At 44.6% G+C, this 16,389-nt stretch overlaps 1 protein-coding gene across 2 annotated transcripts in view; it reads left to right on the forward strand.

The window, feature by feature from the left end:
• The first annotated feature begins 695 nt into the window (after window positions 1-695).
• LOC144829578 (actin-binding protein WASF3-like) overlaps window positions 696-16,389 on the forward strand; it is a 233,953-nt gene continuing 218,259 nt past the window's right edge. For both annotated transcript variants that reach the window (XM_078688839.1, XM_078688840.1), the window contains exons 1-2: window positions 696-859; window positions 4,264-4,398. In XM_078688839.1, the coding sequence (XP_078544965.1) occupies window positions 727-859; window positions 4,264-4,398 (268 nt within the window). In that variant the 5' untranslated portion in view covers window positions 696-726. The remainder of the gene's footprint in view (window positions 860-4,263; window positions 4,399-16,389) is intronic.

The raw sequence follows: 16,389 nt of genomic DNA on the forward strand, positions 1-16,389 counted from the left end.
ACATGCTTATTTCAGGGGTGCAACAGGGTGTCCTTTTGACACCCTTGCAACCTTGAAATTGCATTCGCAATTTGCGATTCTCTAATTGCTAATCGCAAATTGAGAATGTCTTCTCATTCTTCCCAAAGAGCCTCTAGGCTCCTAGGAATGAATGGAGAGGGTTTCCTTAATTGAGAAATCGCACTTTGCGATTTGCAATTAAGTAATATGTAGGATTCGCAAATCTTTTTGCAAATCCTACATACATCTTGTTTTGCGATTCCCAAATAGCGATTCTCTATAACTCGGTATTTGAGAATCGCAAAATCAAACTTTCATACATATGCCCCCATGACTTGTAAACATCTGCACAGGGGGTGAACTTCGGCCGTACTGGTACTGAATGTTAAGCGCGTGAATGCACTCTTACTATCACACCAAGGAATACACTGAGAGTCATAACCGATTTATTTAGTATTTTGTACTCCTAACAATAATGAAAGAAACTCCATCCTCCATACACAGTGGAGTCTGCCCTTATTGATTAAACCCTGGGTTAACTGTTGCCAATTCGCTTTGCAGACGCCTCTTCAGGCTATAAAAACACATATTATTTCTTAGTGAAAATAGGAGTTGACTGAAACAGTCTTTAACATTTTGAAAATGTCTTTCCTTCTCGCTTTATTGGTTTTTTAATATTGCATGTATGGTTTTTTACAGATGCTGAAGTGAGCTTACACCAGAGACATGCCGTTGGTGAAAAGAAATATTGAACCCCGGCACTTGTGCCGAGGGACTGTGCCAAATGGGGTCACCAGCGAACTCGAGTGCGTCACGAACAGCACCCTGGCGGCCATCATTAAACAGCTGGGGAGTCTCAGTAAGTTACCCTTAGTGGAGACATTTTATCTGAATTATCTTTTAAAAGTAGTGAACTGCAAATACTGTTGTTTTAAAAAAAAAATTAAATCCAGACTACTAAAATCTTTGATTTTGTCACTTATAGTATCGGTTCAATGAGAAATGAGTACCGTATGAAGACATTAGCATTTTTGAATATGGGTTAAATACACGCACACTCTCTCTCTCTCTCTCTCTCTCTCTCTCTCTCTCTCTCTCTCTCTCTCTCTCTCTCTCTCTCTCTATATATATATATATATATATATATATATAAATATATATATATATATAAATATATCTCTTGACTTCGGATGACATCATAGAATTGACCTCTTGACCCAGTCTTAGACACTTAAGAACTTAACATTCTCCTTTTTGCTGCTGACGTGTACAATATGACAATTTGTGGAAACTACATAAAGTAAATGGGGCTTTTCAAACTCTGTTTATATACTCTCCGAGTTGCTGCTTTCATAATCTCTGAAATGGAAACTGCACTGGCTCTGCCAGCGGTACCCACCAGCAAGGCTCAAGTAGCAGCTGCTACCCGTGGCTACTCCTAATTCGTGAGAATTCTGTACCACTGAGTTATCCATTGTTTCTGAAGCTTTGGGTGGAAGTGACTGATAATGAATGAGAGGAAGGGTCAGCTCTATGCTGAAAACACAACAGTCTAGGGATGGGAGTTCATTACAGAAGAACAGGACTGGCCCTGGAACTGTAAATATGGGATTTGGACTATGCAGTCAAGGCTGTGAGTAAGTGGATGCCCCATTGTGACTTGTAGGCAATTCACAGCTATATTCGGTTTTACAGATCATTTATCGATGCATTTATGCAATGGGTGCAATAGTCTTCCCTAAACTCAGTCCTCAGAATCTCTCTGTTTCAGCACAGTCCCTGGGGCACTGTATACATTGAGGATTCTTCTACAAGTCTAAAAACCATAGACCTTAACATTGCCATGACTCATTCCAGACAGATCCCAACATATTACAACACACCTGTCAGTCTTAACCTTGAGTACTACAAACTACCTGCAGTCTCTCTGCAGAGGAATATAAACCCATGGAATGACTGCATTTTAGCTCACGTTCTATTGAGTGCGTAGAATAAAAAATATAGAGCAACAAAAATAGTTATTGAAATAACAATGATACTGTTGGTCCCAGAGAGTTTTGAGTGTTATTGGCGTATCAGGGTGGTCACCATTTTCTGATCTCTTAAAACTCTGGACTACGGCAACTCCCTCTATGCCGGAACCACCGCCAAGCTCCAGAAGAAACTCCAGCGGATCCAGAACACCTCAGCACGACTCATCCTGGACATCCCCCGCTGCAGCCACATCTCCGGACACCTGAGAGACCTGCACTGGCTCCCGGTCAACAAGAGAATCACCTTCCGGCTCCTCACCCACGCACACAAAGCCCTACACAACCAAGGCCCAGGTTACCTCAACAGCCGCCTCAACTTCTACGCTCCCAAACGCCAGCTTCGATCGACCAGCCACGCCCTCGCCGCCGTCCCCCGCATCCGAAGAGCCACCACAGGAGGAAGGTCCTTCTCCTACCTGGCCGCCAAGACTTGGAACTCCCTTCCGACCCACCTCCGCCTGACCCAGGACCACCTTGCCTTCAGGAAGCAGCTCAAGACCTGGCTGTTCGAACAGTAGCGGACCCCCTCCCCCCAGCGCCTTGAGACCCTCCGGGTGAGTAGTGCGCTATATAAATGCTCTGATTGATTGACTGATTGATTTCTTTATAAACTTGATACTTTTGGCCTTACTTAGAGTTTTTGTGGAGAATATTTACTCTGTCAGGGCGATGGAGTAAAGTACCTAGTCACCCTAATGGACTCCCTGCCTGCCACATACTGAGATGAAGTACGGCCACGGATTCCTACTAATGCATTGTAACTTTGATAGATGGCTCCGTCAACATGGTGGAGCGCCATAGCAAACATTTTTTTTAATTTTTCAAAACAAAAATTCAAAGTGAAATTTTGTTTTTGAAAATAAAACCACCCTCCAGCCCCCCATGGGTGTTTTCTCCCATGGCATGAGGGCCATTTTGCAATTTTCACTGCCCCTTACCGCCAGGCGGTGATTGGTAGTGAAAACTGGCCGTATGTTCGCCCACTGTAAATTGAGTGGCCAAACTCCGACGGACCTTACTCTATCAGTCAGTCGGAGGTTTATGTTGGTGATGGAAATGGAGTAGTCTCTGCTCTAGACACTAAGGGCCAGATGTAGGAACCCTAATACCGGTCGGTAATGGCCGAAATTACCGAATTTCGGCTGTTACCGACCGGTATTAGGCATTTGGGATGTAGGTGGCTACATTTCAGATTAGTTAATTTACCGAATCGGAATTTAAGAATTCGGTAAATTACCGAATTACTAAATACGGATTCGGTAAATGACCAAATCTAAAATGTAGGAAGCACTCAAGTGAGTGCTTTTCACCTATAAGGATTCGTTATTTACCACCAACTACAAGTTGGTGGTAAATTACGAAAACCCTAAAAAAAAGAAATTTTTTGCATTTAATAGCAGTGCCATGTGGCAGACATACATGCCCTGAGGGCATGTATGTGTGCCACATGTGCACCCATGCACAATTCAGGGGTGCAACTGGGTGTCAAAGTGACACCCTGCCACCCTTGAATGTTTCCCCCCTTTTACCGAATCAGTAAATACAGATTCGGTAATTCCCATTCATTCCTATGGGCCTACAGGCCCATAGGAAAGAATGGGAAATACCGAATCGGTATTTAACGATTCGGTAAATACCGAATCGCACCGATTCGGTAATACTTACCGAGTAATTACCTACATAGCATTTACAGATTCTAAAATACCGAATCGGTAAAATTCGGTATTTTAGAATCGGTAAATGTACTTTACCTACATCCGGCCCAAAATGAGGAGGGCAGACCTTTGGTTTGGCAAAGAGGGTACTGTCACTGTTGCCAAACTATTAACCACGCCATTAGTGGCGTCAAACAATTGGGCACTTTTTAGAGGTTTATGAACTAAATATTTATATATTTATGTCTCTATGCTTTTTATGATAAAGAATTGGAACTACGTTTTACAATATATATCCATTTTGAGGGAGTTGTGTACGTTTACTTAGAAGTTGCTCATCTGTATGAAGTATAAACGATGGGGTAATGTGATTCTTAACCATGCTGTTGCTTTTAGAACAACCACTTTAGACATTTTACAAAATAGTAAAAGCAATATTTTATTTTACATAAGGAAATCATGGGCACCTAAAGAATCCATGGCTGACACATGAAAAAAGAGGGTTGCCCGTAAATTCAGCATTAACCACTGTGTGGGCTTTCATATCACTCTGTATGTTTCCTATTCCTCCACAGGTAGACATGCTGAGGACATATTTGGAGAGCTGTTCAATGAGGCAAATAGTTTTTATATGAGGATGAACTCCTTACAGGAGAGAGTGGATCTCCTGGTGATCAAAGTGACCCAACTGGACTCAACGGTGGAAGAAGGTATTTGTTTGAATGCTTACCTTTATGTTTCAGGATCTAAATTTTGAGATAATGCTTCCCTTTTTACTGTTTGGATATCAAACTTGTATTTAGATGAAGAAACTCATTCTAAAATAGCTATCTAATAAATAAAACAGATATCATTGATTGCTCTATTGTTTTAGGGTAAATGTGCTTCGCGAAAGAATTTTCTTAGTTTACAAATTGAAGACATTAGAATTTTCTCATTCAGTAACATCCCATATCTAGCTATATGGCCTGCTTAGTTTGAAAAGCCTACCCAGGACCTTTTATGCATAACTGTGGAGGGGGGTCGTAGTGGATATTGAAACTACCTAAGATAGCTCTTAAAAATGCAGATGGACTATGTACTTTCATATGTTTTAGAATTTTTTTAAGTAGTTTTGGCATGAGAAGCATGTAGCTTTGTTTTTTTTACAAATGTAAACTTTTAAATTCACAAAGGTTAGTTTTACACTTGTAAGAGGATTTACTCATAGAAAGATATTTATGCGAGTTAACATACATTCTGGGACAACGCATGGGTAGAACATTCTGGGACTAGACAGGCCTTAACATTGAGCACTTTCACACAAACAGACATGTGTGGGTATTCACAATATTACCTGAAAATTGTTTCAGATTAAATCTCTTTGGAGAGTTTTAAGGATTGCGGAACACACCAATTACTGGCAGGACTATTTTGAGAGGGTATTCTCAATGGGTAATACATGTTTTTTTGGCAGGAGATACAAAACGAAAATAAAAAAATACTGTTGCAATTGCATTTGTCCATGCACCATTATGCAGTACGTAAAATTGTAAACCCGGAAATGTCGATGTATATTTTCATTTGCAAATCAACAAAGGTTTCCAGAGTTCTCCAGCAAACATGAGAGTGTTGCAGATTTTCAAGTGTATGCAAGTTCATAAATCATTGGGTGTAGAATTCCTCACTTTTTTAAAGAATTGTACCATATGTTTCGTTTATACTTAATTGGACTATTTCATTCACAAAAAATAGAACAGAGTCAATTTCACGTTCATTGGTTCATTACTGCTTTTTTGTATTTCACAAAAATCTCTGACTCGACAATGAAAACCTGTGAAAATCATAGATCATCATGTGTTAGCCAAATTTTAAATAGGCAGAGTTCTACTAGTGGAAAATACACCTGTTTCAGCTAAATGTAAAGGTTCAAACCAACCATAACCTTTTCCCTAGAGGCAAGATACATATGTTTGTGTGAAATTCTTCCATTTCACAGGACCACTAAATATTAGAGTGTTTTTCCTCTGTTGTAAGCCAGACAGAGAGTTTGAGAGGTTTTCAGTCATATTCAGGAAAGGACGAATGAAAGTTGGATTAACTTGAATGCACACAAAACAGAGTTTATTTTAATTGGTTAAAACTACTCATTTAAAAATTACCGTGCAAGCTATAGGTAATTTATCTAGGGAAAGGTCAATGTTCACACCAAATGAAAGTTCAGTACTCTGGGGGTGTATTTTGATGAATTCCTTTCTATGGATCATCAACTCAATCAGATTATTAAGTCGTCCAACTTTCAATTCTCTTACTGTCGCCAGAAGATCAGTCTACTGCTGACAGAGCTGCTTTGTGTGTCAAAATGGACAATGGCAATACTCTGCTGGTCAATACCTCCATAAGGAACATCCTCAAGCATCACCTAATGCCGAATTCAGCAGTAAGCGCAGTGTTCACTTTATCTGAAACCGCAAGTTTCCTCACAGCTCAACGAAGCCTGCATTGGCTCTTGGTTGACGCACTTATACAATTCAAGGTTATCACGCTGGCACACAAAATGTTTTCCAGCATTTTTCGAAATTACCTACAGCACAACTTCACACTATAATGCCCTAAAAGATGTCTGGGATCTGCAGAGAAATGTCTCCTCATGTCCTCCCTTCCACTGTACTTGACAGCTCATTATGGAATTTTGTACGATACGAACTAAGGAATATCCAACAGTTTTTGCTCTTTAGGCTCTAAAGACTCATTTATTTGCATAGCCATCCTTGGCTGAGGTAAAACTAGGACTAAGTTGCTTTGATATGGAGTTTTACATGCACTATATTTTAATTGGAATTGTAACCCATTTCCACACCTAATTCTGCCTATTGTGGTAACAATGATGTATGCATAAAATAGGTGTGAAAAACTATTTTGAACGTTTTGGACTACTCACAATGTCTCAATAATCCCAAGAATGATCAATTCCTCTCTCAAAGAAGGTACATTCCTTTCTTCTCCCAAATCATGCCAGATCAAGCTTCACCCAAAATAAAAATCAAACCTAGATCCCAAAGACTTATAAATCTATATGTCAATTTTTAAATTGTCCTTCCTGCACAAAATCGCTGAAAAAGTTGTCTCACTGCAAATCCTATCTTAAATACAAGAAAGTAACTCTTTAAATTCTTTCAAGTTGGATCCTATCCAAATGCAGCATTTTTCGCATACCGGCCACGGAAGTCTGGGGCACCGTGTCTATCCTTGCCCCTGACGTGACCTTCACCACAGAAACCTGGCTCACCACCACATCAGCCTCTGACATCACCACAGTGAAATCAGCTGGCTACAATATGAAACACTGGGATCACACCAACAGACACGAAGGTGGCATCGCCATCATACACAAAGAACCAATCATTGGCTCCACCACCGAAGACGAAACCAGGCCGATCATGGAACACCTCAACTTCCAAACTCCACACCTGCATCAATACCATCATCAAAGCCACCCTAGCATACAGACCCCCAGGGCCCGAACCGGCCTTAGCGATGCCATCACCGAATTCATCATCCCGCTCGCCATCGAAATCCTGGGAGACCTCAATTTCCATGTGGACGACCCCACAGACATCAACTCCACTGACCTCCTGGAAAGAATGGACAACATTGGCCTCACGCAGGTGGTCTCAGATCCCACACACAGAGCAGGACAAACACTAGAACCTATCTTCACTTCCAGCAACAGAGTCAGATACAACTGCACCACGGATCTCACCTGGTCCGATCAAGGCATCATCCACTTCACCATTGCTGGACAACCCCGCACCACCCCCAACCGCCACAGCGCCTCCTTCTGCAGTTGGATTGAAGTCACTCAGTGCCAATGGACCAACGCCCCCAGCATTACTTAGCCTGACATCTACACCAACCTTAATCAAGCAGTAGAGTACTTCAACAAATGGATCACCTGCACCGCCAACCGAATCAGCCAAAACGCGCTGACCTGCCAAACCAGCCAGCTGGTACACCCCAGAACTCAGCGCATTGAAACACAGATGCAAACACCTAGAAAGAATATGGTGCACCAGCAGAAGCAACACCCATCGAGCCACCTTCAAGTCGGCCCTCAACACATACCCCCACCGACTCCGAGATGCAAAAAAGGAGGCTTTGGCAAGTTGCATCGAGGCCAGCACCAACCAGACCAAGGAACTTTTCACCATCGTCAGAGAGTTGACCTGCCCATAAGCCACCAAGTACTCAATCCCCGCCACACAGGAACTTTGCGACACTCCAGCAGACCACTTCCACAACAAGATAGCCACCATATACATAAGCTTTGAACCCTAACACAGCGACCTCCTCAGCCTCCCAACCACCACGAAGAACGCTAGCAACCACCTGCTCATCACATGGGAACAGCTCAACAGACCAAAAACTATGGCCTAATGAACTCCATCCATTCGGCAGCACCCTCCAACCCAATCCCCACCGATTCTTCAGCCTCGGAAGCAACGAGATCAGCCACCTGCTCACCACCATCTTCAACACCTCCATCACCACTGCCACCTTTCTTGATGCCTGAAAACACTTAGAGATCATACCCTCCTCAAGAAACCCTCCATAGACCCCAGCGATCTCAAGAAATACCACCCCATTTCGCTGCTCCCGTTTCCCACCAAAGACCTGGAAAAAAGCATCAACCTCCAACTCTCTGAACAACTGGAGAGAAGCAAACTGCTAGACCCCTCCCAATCAGTATTCAGAGCCAACTACAGCTCAACTACAGCAGAGAGGACACCTGCTCCTTACTAGACAGAGGAGAATCTGCCGTCCTGATCCTCTTCGATCTCTTGACAGCCTTAAAACATTGTCTCCCACCACACACTCATCAAATGACTACACCATCTGGGAATCTAAGATGATGCCCCTTCACCTCATAACCCAAACACACAATCTGCTGCATCCCTCAAGGTTCATCCCTCAGTCCTACCCTTTTCAACATCTACATAATGCTGGAAGCAGGCATCGCCAGAACCCACAACATCAACATCATTTCCTACTCCTATGATGACACCCAGCTCGTCCTCTCGCTCTCAGCCAACCTCACCACCATGAAGTCAAACTTCCACAACTGCATGAAAAACATCTCCGCCTGGATGAAGGGCAACTGCCTGAAGCTCAACACAGACAAAACTGTAGTGCTGATTTTCGGCAGCCTCACCTGCTGACACCTGGTGGTCATCAGAAGTTGTACCCACCTCCACATACCAAAAAAACATAATCAGAATCTGCGCATCATCCTGGACAGCACACTCTCCATAAAACGACAGGTCAAAGCCGTCTCCTCAGCTTGCTTTCACACACTTCGCATGATCTTCAGAATCTTCAATTGGCTCCCTATGAGCACCAGAAAAACAGTGACACAAGCCCTCATCACCAGCCACCTCAATTACAACAACATACTCTATGCAGGCACAATCAGCAAACTCATGAGAAGAATCCAGTCGATACAGAACGCGGCAATCAGACTGATCCTCAACCTGCCCAAAAGGACCCATATCACCCAATACTTGAGAGACCTCCACAGGTCCCTCAACCAGAAGAGATGCCAGTTCAAGCTACTGACCCACACCTACAAAGCCCTCCACGACAAAGGAGTGGCATATTTGAACCCCTGCATGAATTTCCACCAACCATCAAGAAACCTTCAATCTGCCCCCCCACCCCCGAACAGATATCTGCCGCTGCCACCCCGGAGAACGTTCCTTTTCCCACCTTGTCGCCAAATCCTTGACCCCACCCTCCCGAACATCACCCTAGCTGGCATACTTCAGGAAGAAACTCAAGACTGGCTTTTGGACTAAATCCTGCAGTCCAGTGCCTGGATACTCTCACGGGTGATCAGCTGCGCTATGCAAGTACCAATTGATTGATTGATTGATTATGGACACTGTTGACATATGTCTTCTAGTGCTTCTGAACTTATGAGCAGAGTTCGACAGAACTGACCATGATAGTCTCCTCAACATCCTTTCCATCAGAATGAGAATGGAAGACCACATCCACAACATTTTCATGTCAAGATCACAGTTCATTAAAATTGGTGCCTTTCTATCTCCAACTTAGCTTCTAAATGTTGTGCCCCCTATGCCAACCTCTTTGTTAAATCCCTACATGGAACCTTTAATATGTCTGGAAAGCAACATGTCCATATCTCAAAGAATTCCTCCTTCTACACTACCAAGAACCCCACCCCCAGTGCAAAAAAACGTTTTGTTTCTGAGTCCGGCATCTTCCTAAATTAGTCACTTTTGCCACATTGCTAGCACTTACCATCAACCAACTCGTTTGAATAATTCCACAAATATACCATCCAACTTCTCTGAAATCTGACCCCTCATTCCAATAGGCTCTGCTTCTCTCTCATCTAAATGGTGGTAATTCATTATTAGGTGAGCTCCCAAATCCTTCCTAACCCCAATAAAAGTCGTCCTCCCTCTTGCTGCGTCCTAGTAAAAAGCTTTAGTAAATCCATTCACATCCCTCCCACTTTAAGTTATTCCCTCTGGTTGCCTACTCATTCCAGGATATACTTTAAGTTACATCTGCAAAGACCTTTATGTTGTGCTTCACATTGATCTGAAAGACAACTTAGACATTACAAGAACAGTCAGACATTAGAATCACATCATGCTTACCCTTGAAATCCTGACGATAAAAAAACAAAAACATTGAACCAAGCCTACTCCTGCTCCAAGAACCTTAACCCCCTGGCTGCGGCCGGAATTCCCCGCCTGTGCGGGACATTCCGATCGCGGGCATGGTCATGACGGCTCCCGGCCGTCATCAGCACACGCCCACCGTAACTTATGATGACCGGGAGCCGTCATCAGCACCAAGGGGTTAAACCGCTCAACTGAAAGCTTCCATTTCAACAATGCTGTTGCAGAAAATCCTCCATACTACTAGATTCTCCACATTTAACTCTTCTGTCACCAACCTGATAACACTGCTGTTGCAGAAAATGTACCATACTACTGGATTCTCCACATTTCCAAATTGATTTTCCAAGGATCCACAAATTCTGATTCAATTAATCGACACTTGCAATTTACACCTGCAAAATCGTCATTTGGATACCTAAGTAAATGAAGACGGGGACAAAATAGCTTTGTAAATGAGGTCCTTTGTGGGTATTCATAGACATTCCAAATTGTTCTTCATGCCTTTTAAGCATGCACTCAGGCATTAAAATGTATGATTAATAGTGCAAATTCATGGTGCAAAATCCCTAAACCATCTGTGTCTTCAGGCGTAGTAAAGTTAGGGATTTCTCAGCAAATATAAAATAACTTCCTTGTGGAGCAAAAATGTAAGTTGCTTTTTGTATATCTAATATAAACTAGTTGGATCTCTACATGCAGACCATCTGTCATTTCAGGTTTAGGCTTCCTTGCAACTCTAGAATTTTCATGCACTGATCAGGAGATATTTTGAAAATACGCAAAAGTAAGAATTTAACAGAAATGGTAGGCATTAGACCACAGCGGCTACATTTGCACCTTTTCTGTGAGCTAGACCCCCAAAAAGTCAAATAAAAACCCTCTAAAAAATAACTCTTCATGATAACTGTGACTTAATATTTCCCAATCTCTGCTCTACTTACTGTGCAAGCCCAGCTGGAACATAGCTTATCACAGGGGATGCCCAGTGTCACCAAATTAAACAAAATAGTGGAGATGACATCAGACATAATTTGAGTCTTGTGTAATGTGCGGACGTGCGGCGGTAGGGCCTGATCCGCTACTAGCAGGTAATACAGTCTCACACAGACATGTACAATTTAAGACGACCCACAAGCGGACTTGAGCCCCTTTATTTAAACTCCATCGCCTCGCTCAGCCATGAGGTTGTGTGCATGTTCACTGGGTCAGGTTCAAAGGGATTGGGCTGGATGGTTTATGATATCCCCTCCAACGCAACCTCTCTGGATGGGGTTTGGATTGGGCATGAGATTGTACTACAGGTTCCAGATGGCACTTGACTGTTTGGGCATCTCCACTGGGGTCTGTGCTTGGTGTCTCTGCAGGGCTGCCCAGCATAGTAATAGTGGTCCACTCATGCGACTCTGCGGTCAAGCTGCTTCCCGCATTTATGCATTCCTCCGTCATTAGAATTTCTGCCTTCTTGAACCATGATGCATTCCCGATGATCGTCTCCTTGCCTTGGCGGCTGGTTACCATGGTGCAACTTGCAGCAGTGACTACCGATTGGGAAGCACATATTTCCCCACAGTCTTGCCTTTGTTTTTGCTGCTCCTTGAGGTCCCGCGTGCACCAACCCCAACACTCGATCGGTAAATGATGCTGGCAACACTATGTGTTGTCCACGTAGCTGTAGCCCGTCAGGTGTGAGATTTAGTTAATGTTTGACCCTCCAGAGCTGTTATAGTCTGTTCTTGTCAGTGTTGATCCACTGATTGGCATCCACAGAATGCCTTCCAGATTCTTTCTTGAAGAGTGGTGGTGACCTTCTGAAGCACTTCATTTTTGGCTGTCACTTGTCTGATTTCCTTTATACTTAGCACTACTGGGCACGCCCCTCGACTCACCATTCACAGGTACTCTTCAGCTTGAGAGCTGTTGTGTGTTGGAGCGACCCTACAGGTTACAGGGTGACGGGAGAGGAAGTCTGCTGGATAATTGGATCCGAAGTGGTAGATATCATTGAATCGGAACTGTTACATTTACACTGCCAACCTCTCATTCCTGGTGGTAAAGAATGCCGTGGCCCCAACAAGCAGGGAGACCAGTGGCTGATGATCCGTGATTATGTTGACTGGCTTTCCACATATATATAGGAGGAAATGCCCACAGCCCCACTTGATCGTCAGTGCTTCCCTCTTGATTTAGACATACCTGTCCCGGCTTACAAACGCAATGGATGCCCTTCACCCTGGTTCATTTATGTGGGTCAGTACCATTCCCAGTCCTACAACACTCATGCCAACAATCATCTCTGTTGGCTTTTCCATGTCAAAGTATGCCATCCTGGTGCCATCCAGCAGCGCTTTGTTGACGCTCTTGAAAGCCTTTGTTTCTTCGGAGCCCCAGACCCATCATGCACCTGCATTTGTGAGTACACTAATTGGAATCGCTAGGGTCGCTAGGTTGGAATTGAACCGGCCATAGTATGTGGCCATCCCTGGGAAGCTGCGTATTTCTCAGGTTTTTTAGGGCAGGTGCCTTCTGGATCGCCTGCAACTTTCAAGGGTCCACCTGAATTTCTTCCTTGGTGAACACATATCTGAAAAAAATCGATCTTTGTTTCGAAGGAGTATCATTTTTCGTGGTGGAGCTTGAGGCCATGCTCTCTTCATTGTCTCAGGGGCACGTTCAGCAGCTATCATGTTCTCCAGTGGTCATCGAGTAGATGAGGATGTCATCATTTATGTTCATGATGCCTTTTAGGCTGGATGGTTTTCTGGAACACCTCAGAGCTTCCAAAATGTAGGCTTTTGTACTGCCTCATGCTGAGATGTGTTGAAAAAGTGGTTATATATTGGCTGTCCTCATCTAGCTGCAGTTGGTTGTAGCCTGCATTCAAGTTGAGTTTACAGAATCACTTGATGCCATTGAGGTTGGCTATTATATAATTCGTATTAGAGGTGATATTTCTTTCTCTTCTAAAGGCCTTGTTGGGGGGCACATGTTGATGCACAGACGGATTTTGCCGGACTGCCTGGGTATTTCTGCAAATACCATAGAGGGACTACCATGGGGTAGGACCCGATACATTCTCGATTATGTTGAGCTTCTCCAGTTTCTCCAGGTCTTGCTCAACTAATGGGCCATAGATGGAACAGCACCCTATGGTGTCGTAGTGCCGCCAGTTTAACTATCTAGTCTATGTGCAGCTTCACAGGCAGGTCCTTGAGACACCCCAGTCCATGGAACAGACTTGAAAATTGGCGTATGATGGCATCCACTTAGGTGGCCTGGAAAGTCCCAGCAAAGAATACTTGGCTGAGTTCTTTGGCTGTGTGTCACATGACTAGGGTCTCTGATTCTCATTTGACAATGTGGAATTTTTCAGGTGCTTCCTGGTCTTCATCCTGCTCTGTTACTTTCATTACTCCTATGAGCGGGAGTGGTCCCTGGCCTTCGTATGTTCAGATTTTGATGGTGAGGGTGACAAGACCAGACTTAGCTTGAGGTTGGTGTATTGTTGGTGGCTCATGACATTCATTGACATCCTCTGTGTCAATGAGTGCTCTCAAGGCTGGCCCTGTAATAAGTATGTTGCACATTGTTTGTGATCTCCGGTTTTGCTTCATGTGTTCTGTGAAGGATATAAGGAGAGCGCATTTGTCTTCCGAGCAACCCAGCTTCTGGTGGTCGGGCGCCCATGCCTTAACTTGCTGTTTGCTGTCTTCGAGCGTGAGGTGTCTGATCACCTTTAAGGGTGTCGTTCTAACTCTGCCACCACGGGTCTTCAGCCCGCTCTGGAAGACCTTTGCAAAGTGATTAGGTTTTCCAAAGTATGAGCATTTGTTTTCTTGTGCAGGACAGTTGTTCAGTGGATGTTCCTATCTCTTGCAGTTCCTGCAATGGGTGTCAGACATGCTTTCTGGTGTTTTTCTGCCGCTTGTCGCAGTACATGCCCTGACTACATCAGCTGTGTATGTCTTGATTCAAGGTAGATTGCTGGACTGTGTGCCGCCTTGACCACAAGTGCGTGCCATGTCTATCTCGGCAGTGTGTGCAGTTGAAAGGCCATTGGACCGGGCGAGGACCAGGATGATGCCTGGTTGGTGTAGATTGAGGCCTCTAAGGGTTATGGACCTGCACCCTTGGATTAGTTGCGCACACACTTCCTTGGGTTGATCACCATTGGGCCATGTGCTTGCGAGTCCTCAGAGGCGGATGTAGAAGTTGTCTAAGGACTCCTGATGGCATCGGAGTAACTAGAACCGCTCAAAGTCCGGAGTTGAGCTGAGGATCAAAAGTGAGAATTGAGGCCCCTGGTGGCTGTGCCAAAATCATTGTCTGACCCCTTCCTGAGAGGTGCTCGAAAGGTTTATATATTTCTTCTCCAGCGTAGTGCAGCAGCAATTACCTTTTAACAGCAACATCTGTCTCCCTTGTCGCTCGAAAGTAGCTGGTGGATGGCCTACCACTCAGCAGTGGCTGGGATAGCGTGCTCGCTGAAGGGCTGCAGTTCATTGACCGGATTGTGAGGGTGGGCTGCATTCATAGCTCTTAGTGTGGGCGCAGGGGCTTGCAAGTCTCCACGCGATAAATCACCATTATCCGCAATTGTATTATGCTGGTGTTGCCCAATGGGATTTGCTTGCTGTGATGAAGGTGAAGGCTGATACCCTTGATGCGCTGAGGGGAGCACCCACACTGCCACTCTATACCCTGGAGATGTTTTACTTACTGTGGGCTGAAATGGCCATCAGGCCTGTGGAATGGGGCTGTTCTGCCCACCTGGAATGCTTGGTGTACAGTCTTGGGTGATGCACTTGGCAGGGCCTGTGCACCAGGCTTATAGTGTGCCATGTGGGGGACCCGGTGTGGGGCCCGCAATGCTGCTCAGTGTTTCGAGTCTTCTTGACGTAGGATGTGGCTCATGAGTGTGAGTGTTTCCCATGTGGTTTGTCACCCATGCATCCTGGTTTGAAGGAAGGGGCCGCCGCTGGCCTGCGGCGTCGCGCTGTGTGCTCCAGGCCCGTAGAAGGAAACCTGCTGATAGCTGTCTGTGTTGGCAGGGTGAAGACTGCTATTAGCTGGTGCAGAAGCTTGAGGCAGAGATCCTCATTGCCAGTGTAATGCCCTGTTGCACAGCAGGAGGGCCTACTCCACTGTGCACATTGAATAGAGTCCCACACAGACATATACCATTTGGGGGGGGGGGGATCCACGAGCGGTCTCGATCTTCTTTATTTATCCCCCATAGCCGTGCCCAACCATTGGGTTGATTGGATGGTCACAGGGTTGGGGTCAAAGGGATGGAGCTGGATGGCTCATTACACCTTGACGACACCACAAGCTTGACCCCTCCCACACCTAGCCACTTTTAGCCCCTAGTAGCCTCCCATTTGCAGTTGAGGAGCTAGGAGAAGGGCAAGGAGTGTTAACTATAGAAAGTAAATAATAGCGGTCCTCGAGCCCTATCTAGATTTCGTCGCTGCCGCTGCCGTTGAGTTCCCTGGGGCCAGGGTTAGCAACTGCAGTTCCAGGGATTGCAACAGGCAAGGTAGTCATAGCTGAGGCTACTCCAGTCAACCTCTAAATTGGCAGCCAGGTGATAATGCATTTATTACACAGGCATTCTTTGAGCATCAGTGATTATTCCATACGTTATAGTTTTAATTAAAGTTATGCAACGGGGACAATGTAGCAGTGTTGCGGGTGGTAGAGGCAGAGAGCAGTTCCTCATTACTGTATACATAACATGCAGTATTTGAACAATTTGTCGACGAGTACAGTATCTGTTTAATACGGTGTCCTCAGAGAGGCAAATATTGTGAGATACCTAGCAATCGAATTGGAAAAACGTTGATTTGAAAAATCATGGCATTGGATCAATAGTGTAAATTGTCCCATTTGTGAAAATAATTGAATAGCTCAACTTGTTTAACGTGAGATTCACAGGTAGTGCAATCTTTGGGCTTTGCATAAAAATACTGCAGGGCATATTTCCCTATCCTTAAATCGGGAAACATC

Source organism: Lissotriton helveticus, chromosome 4_1, assembly GCF_964261635.1.
Source record: "Lissotriton helveticus chromosome 4_1, aLisHel1.1, whole genome shotgun sequence".
Lineage (NCBI taxonomy): Eukaryota > Metazoa > Chordata > Amphibia > Caudata > Salamandridae > Lissotriton > Lissotriton helveticus.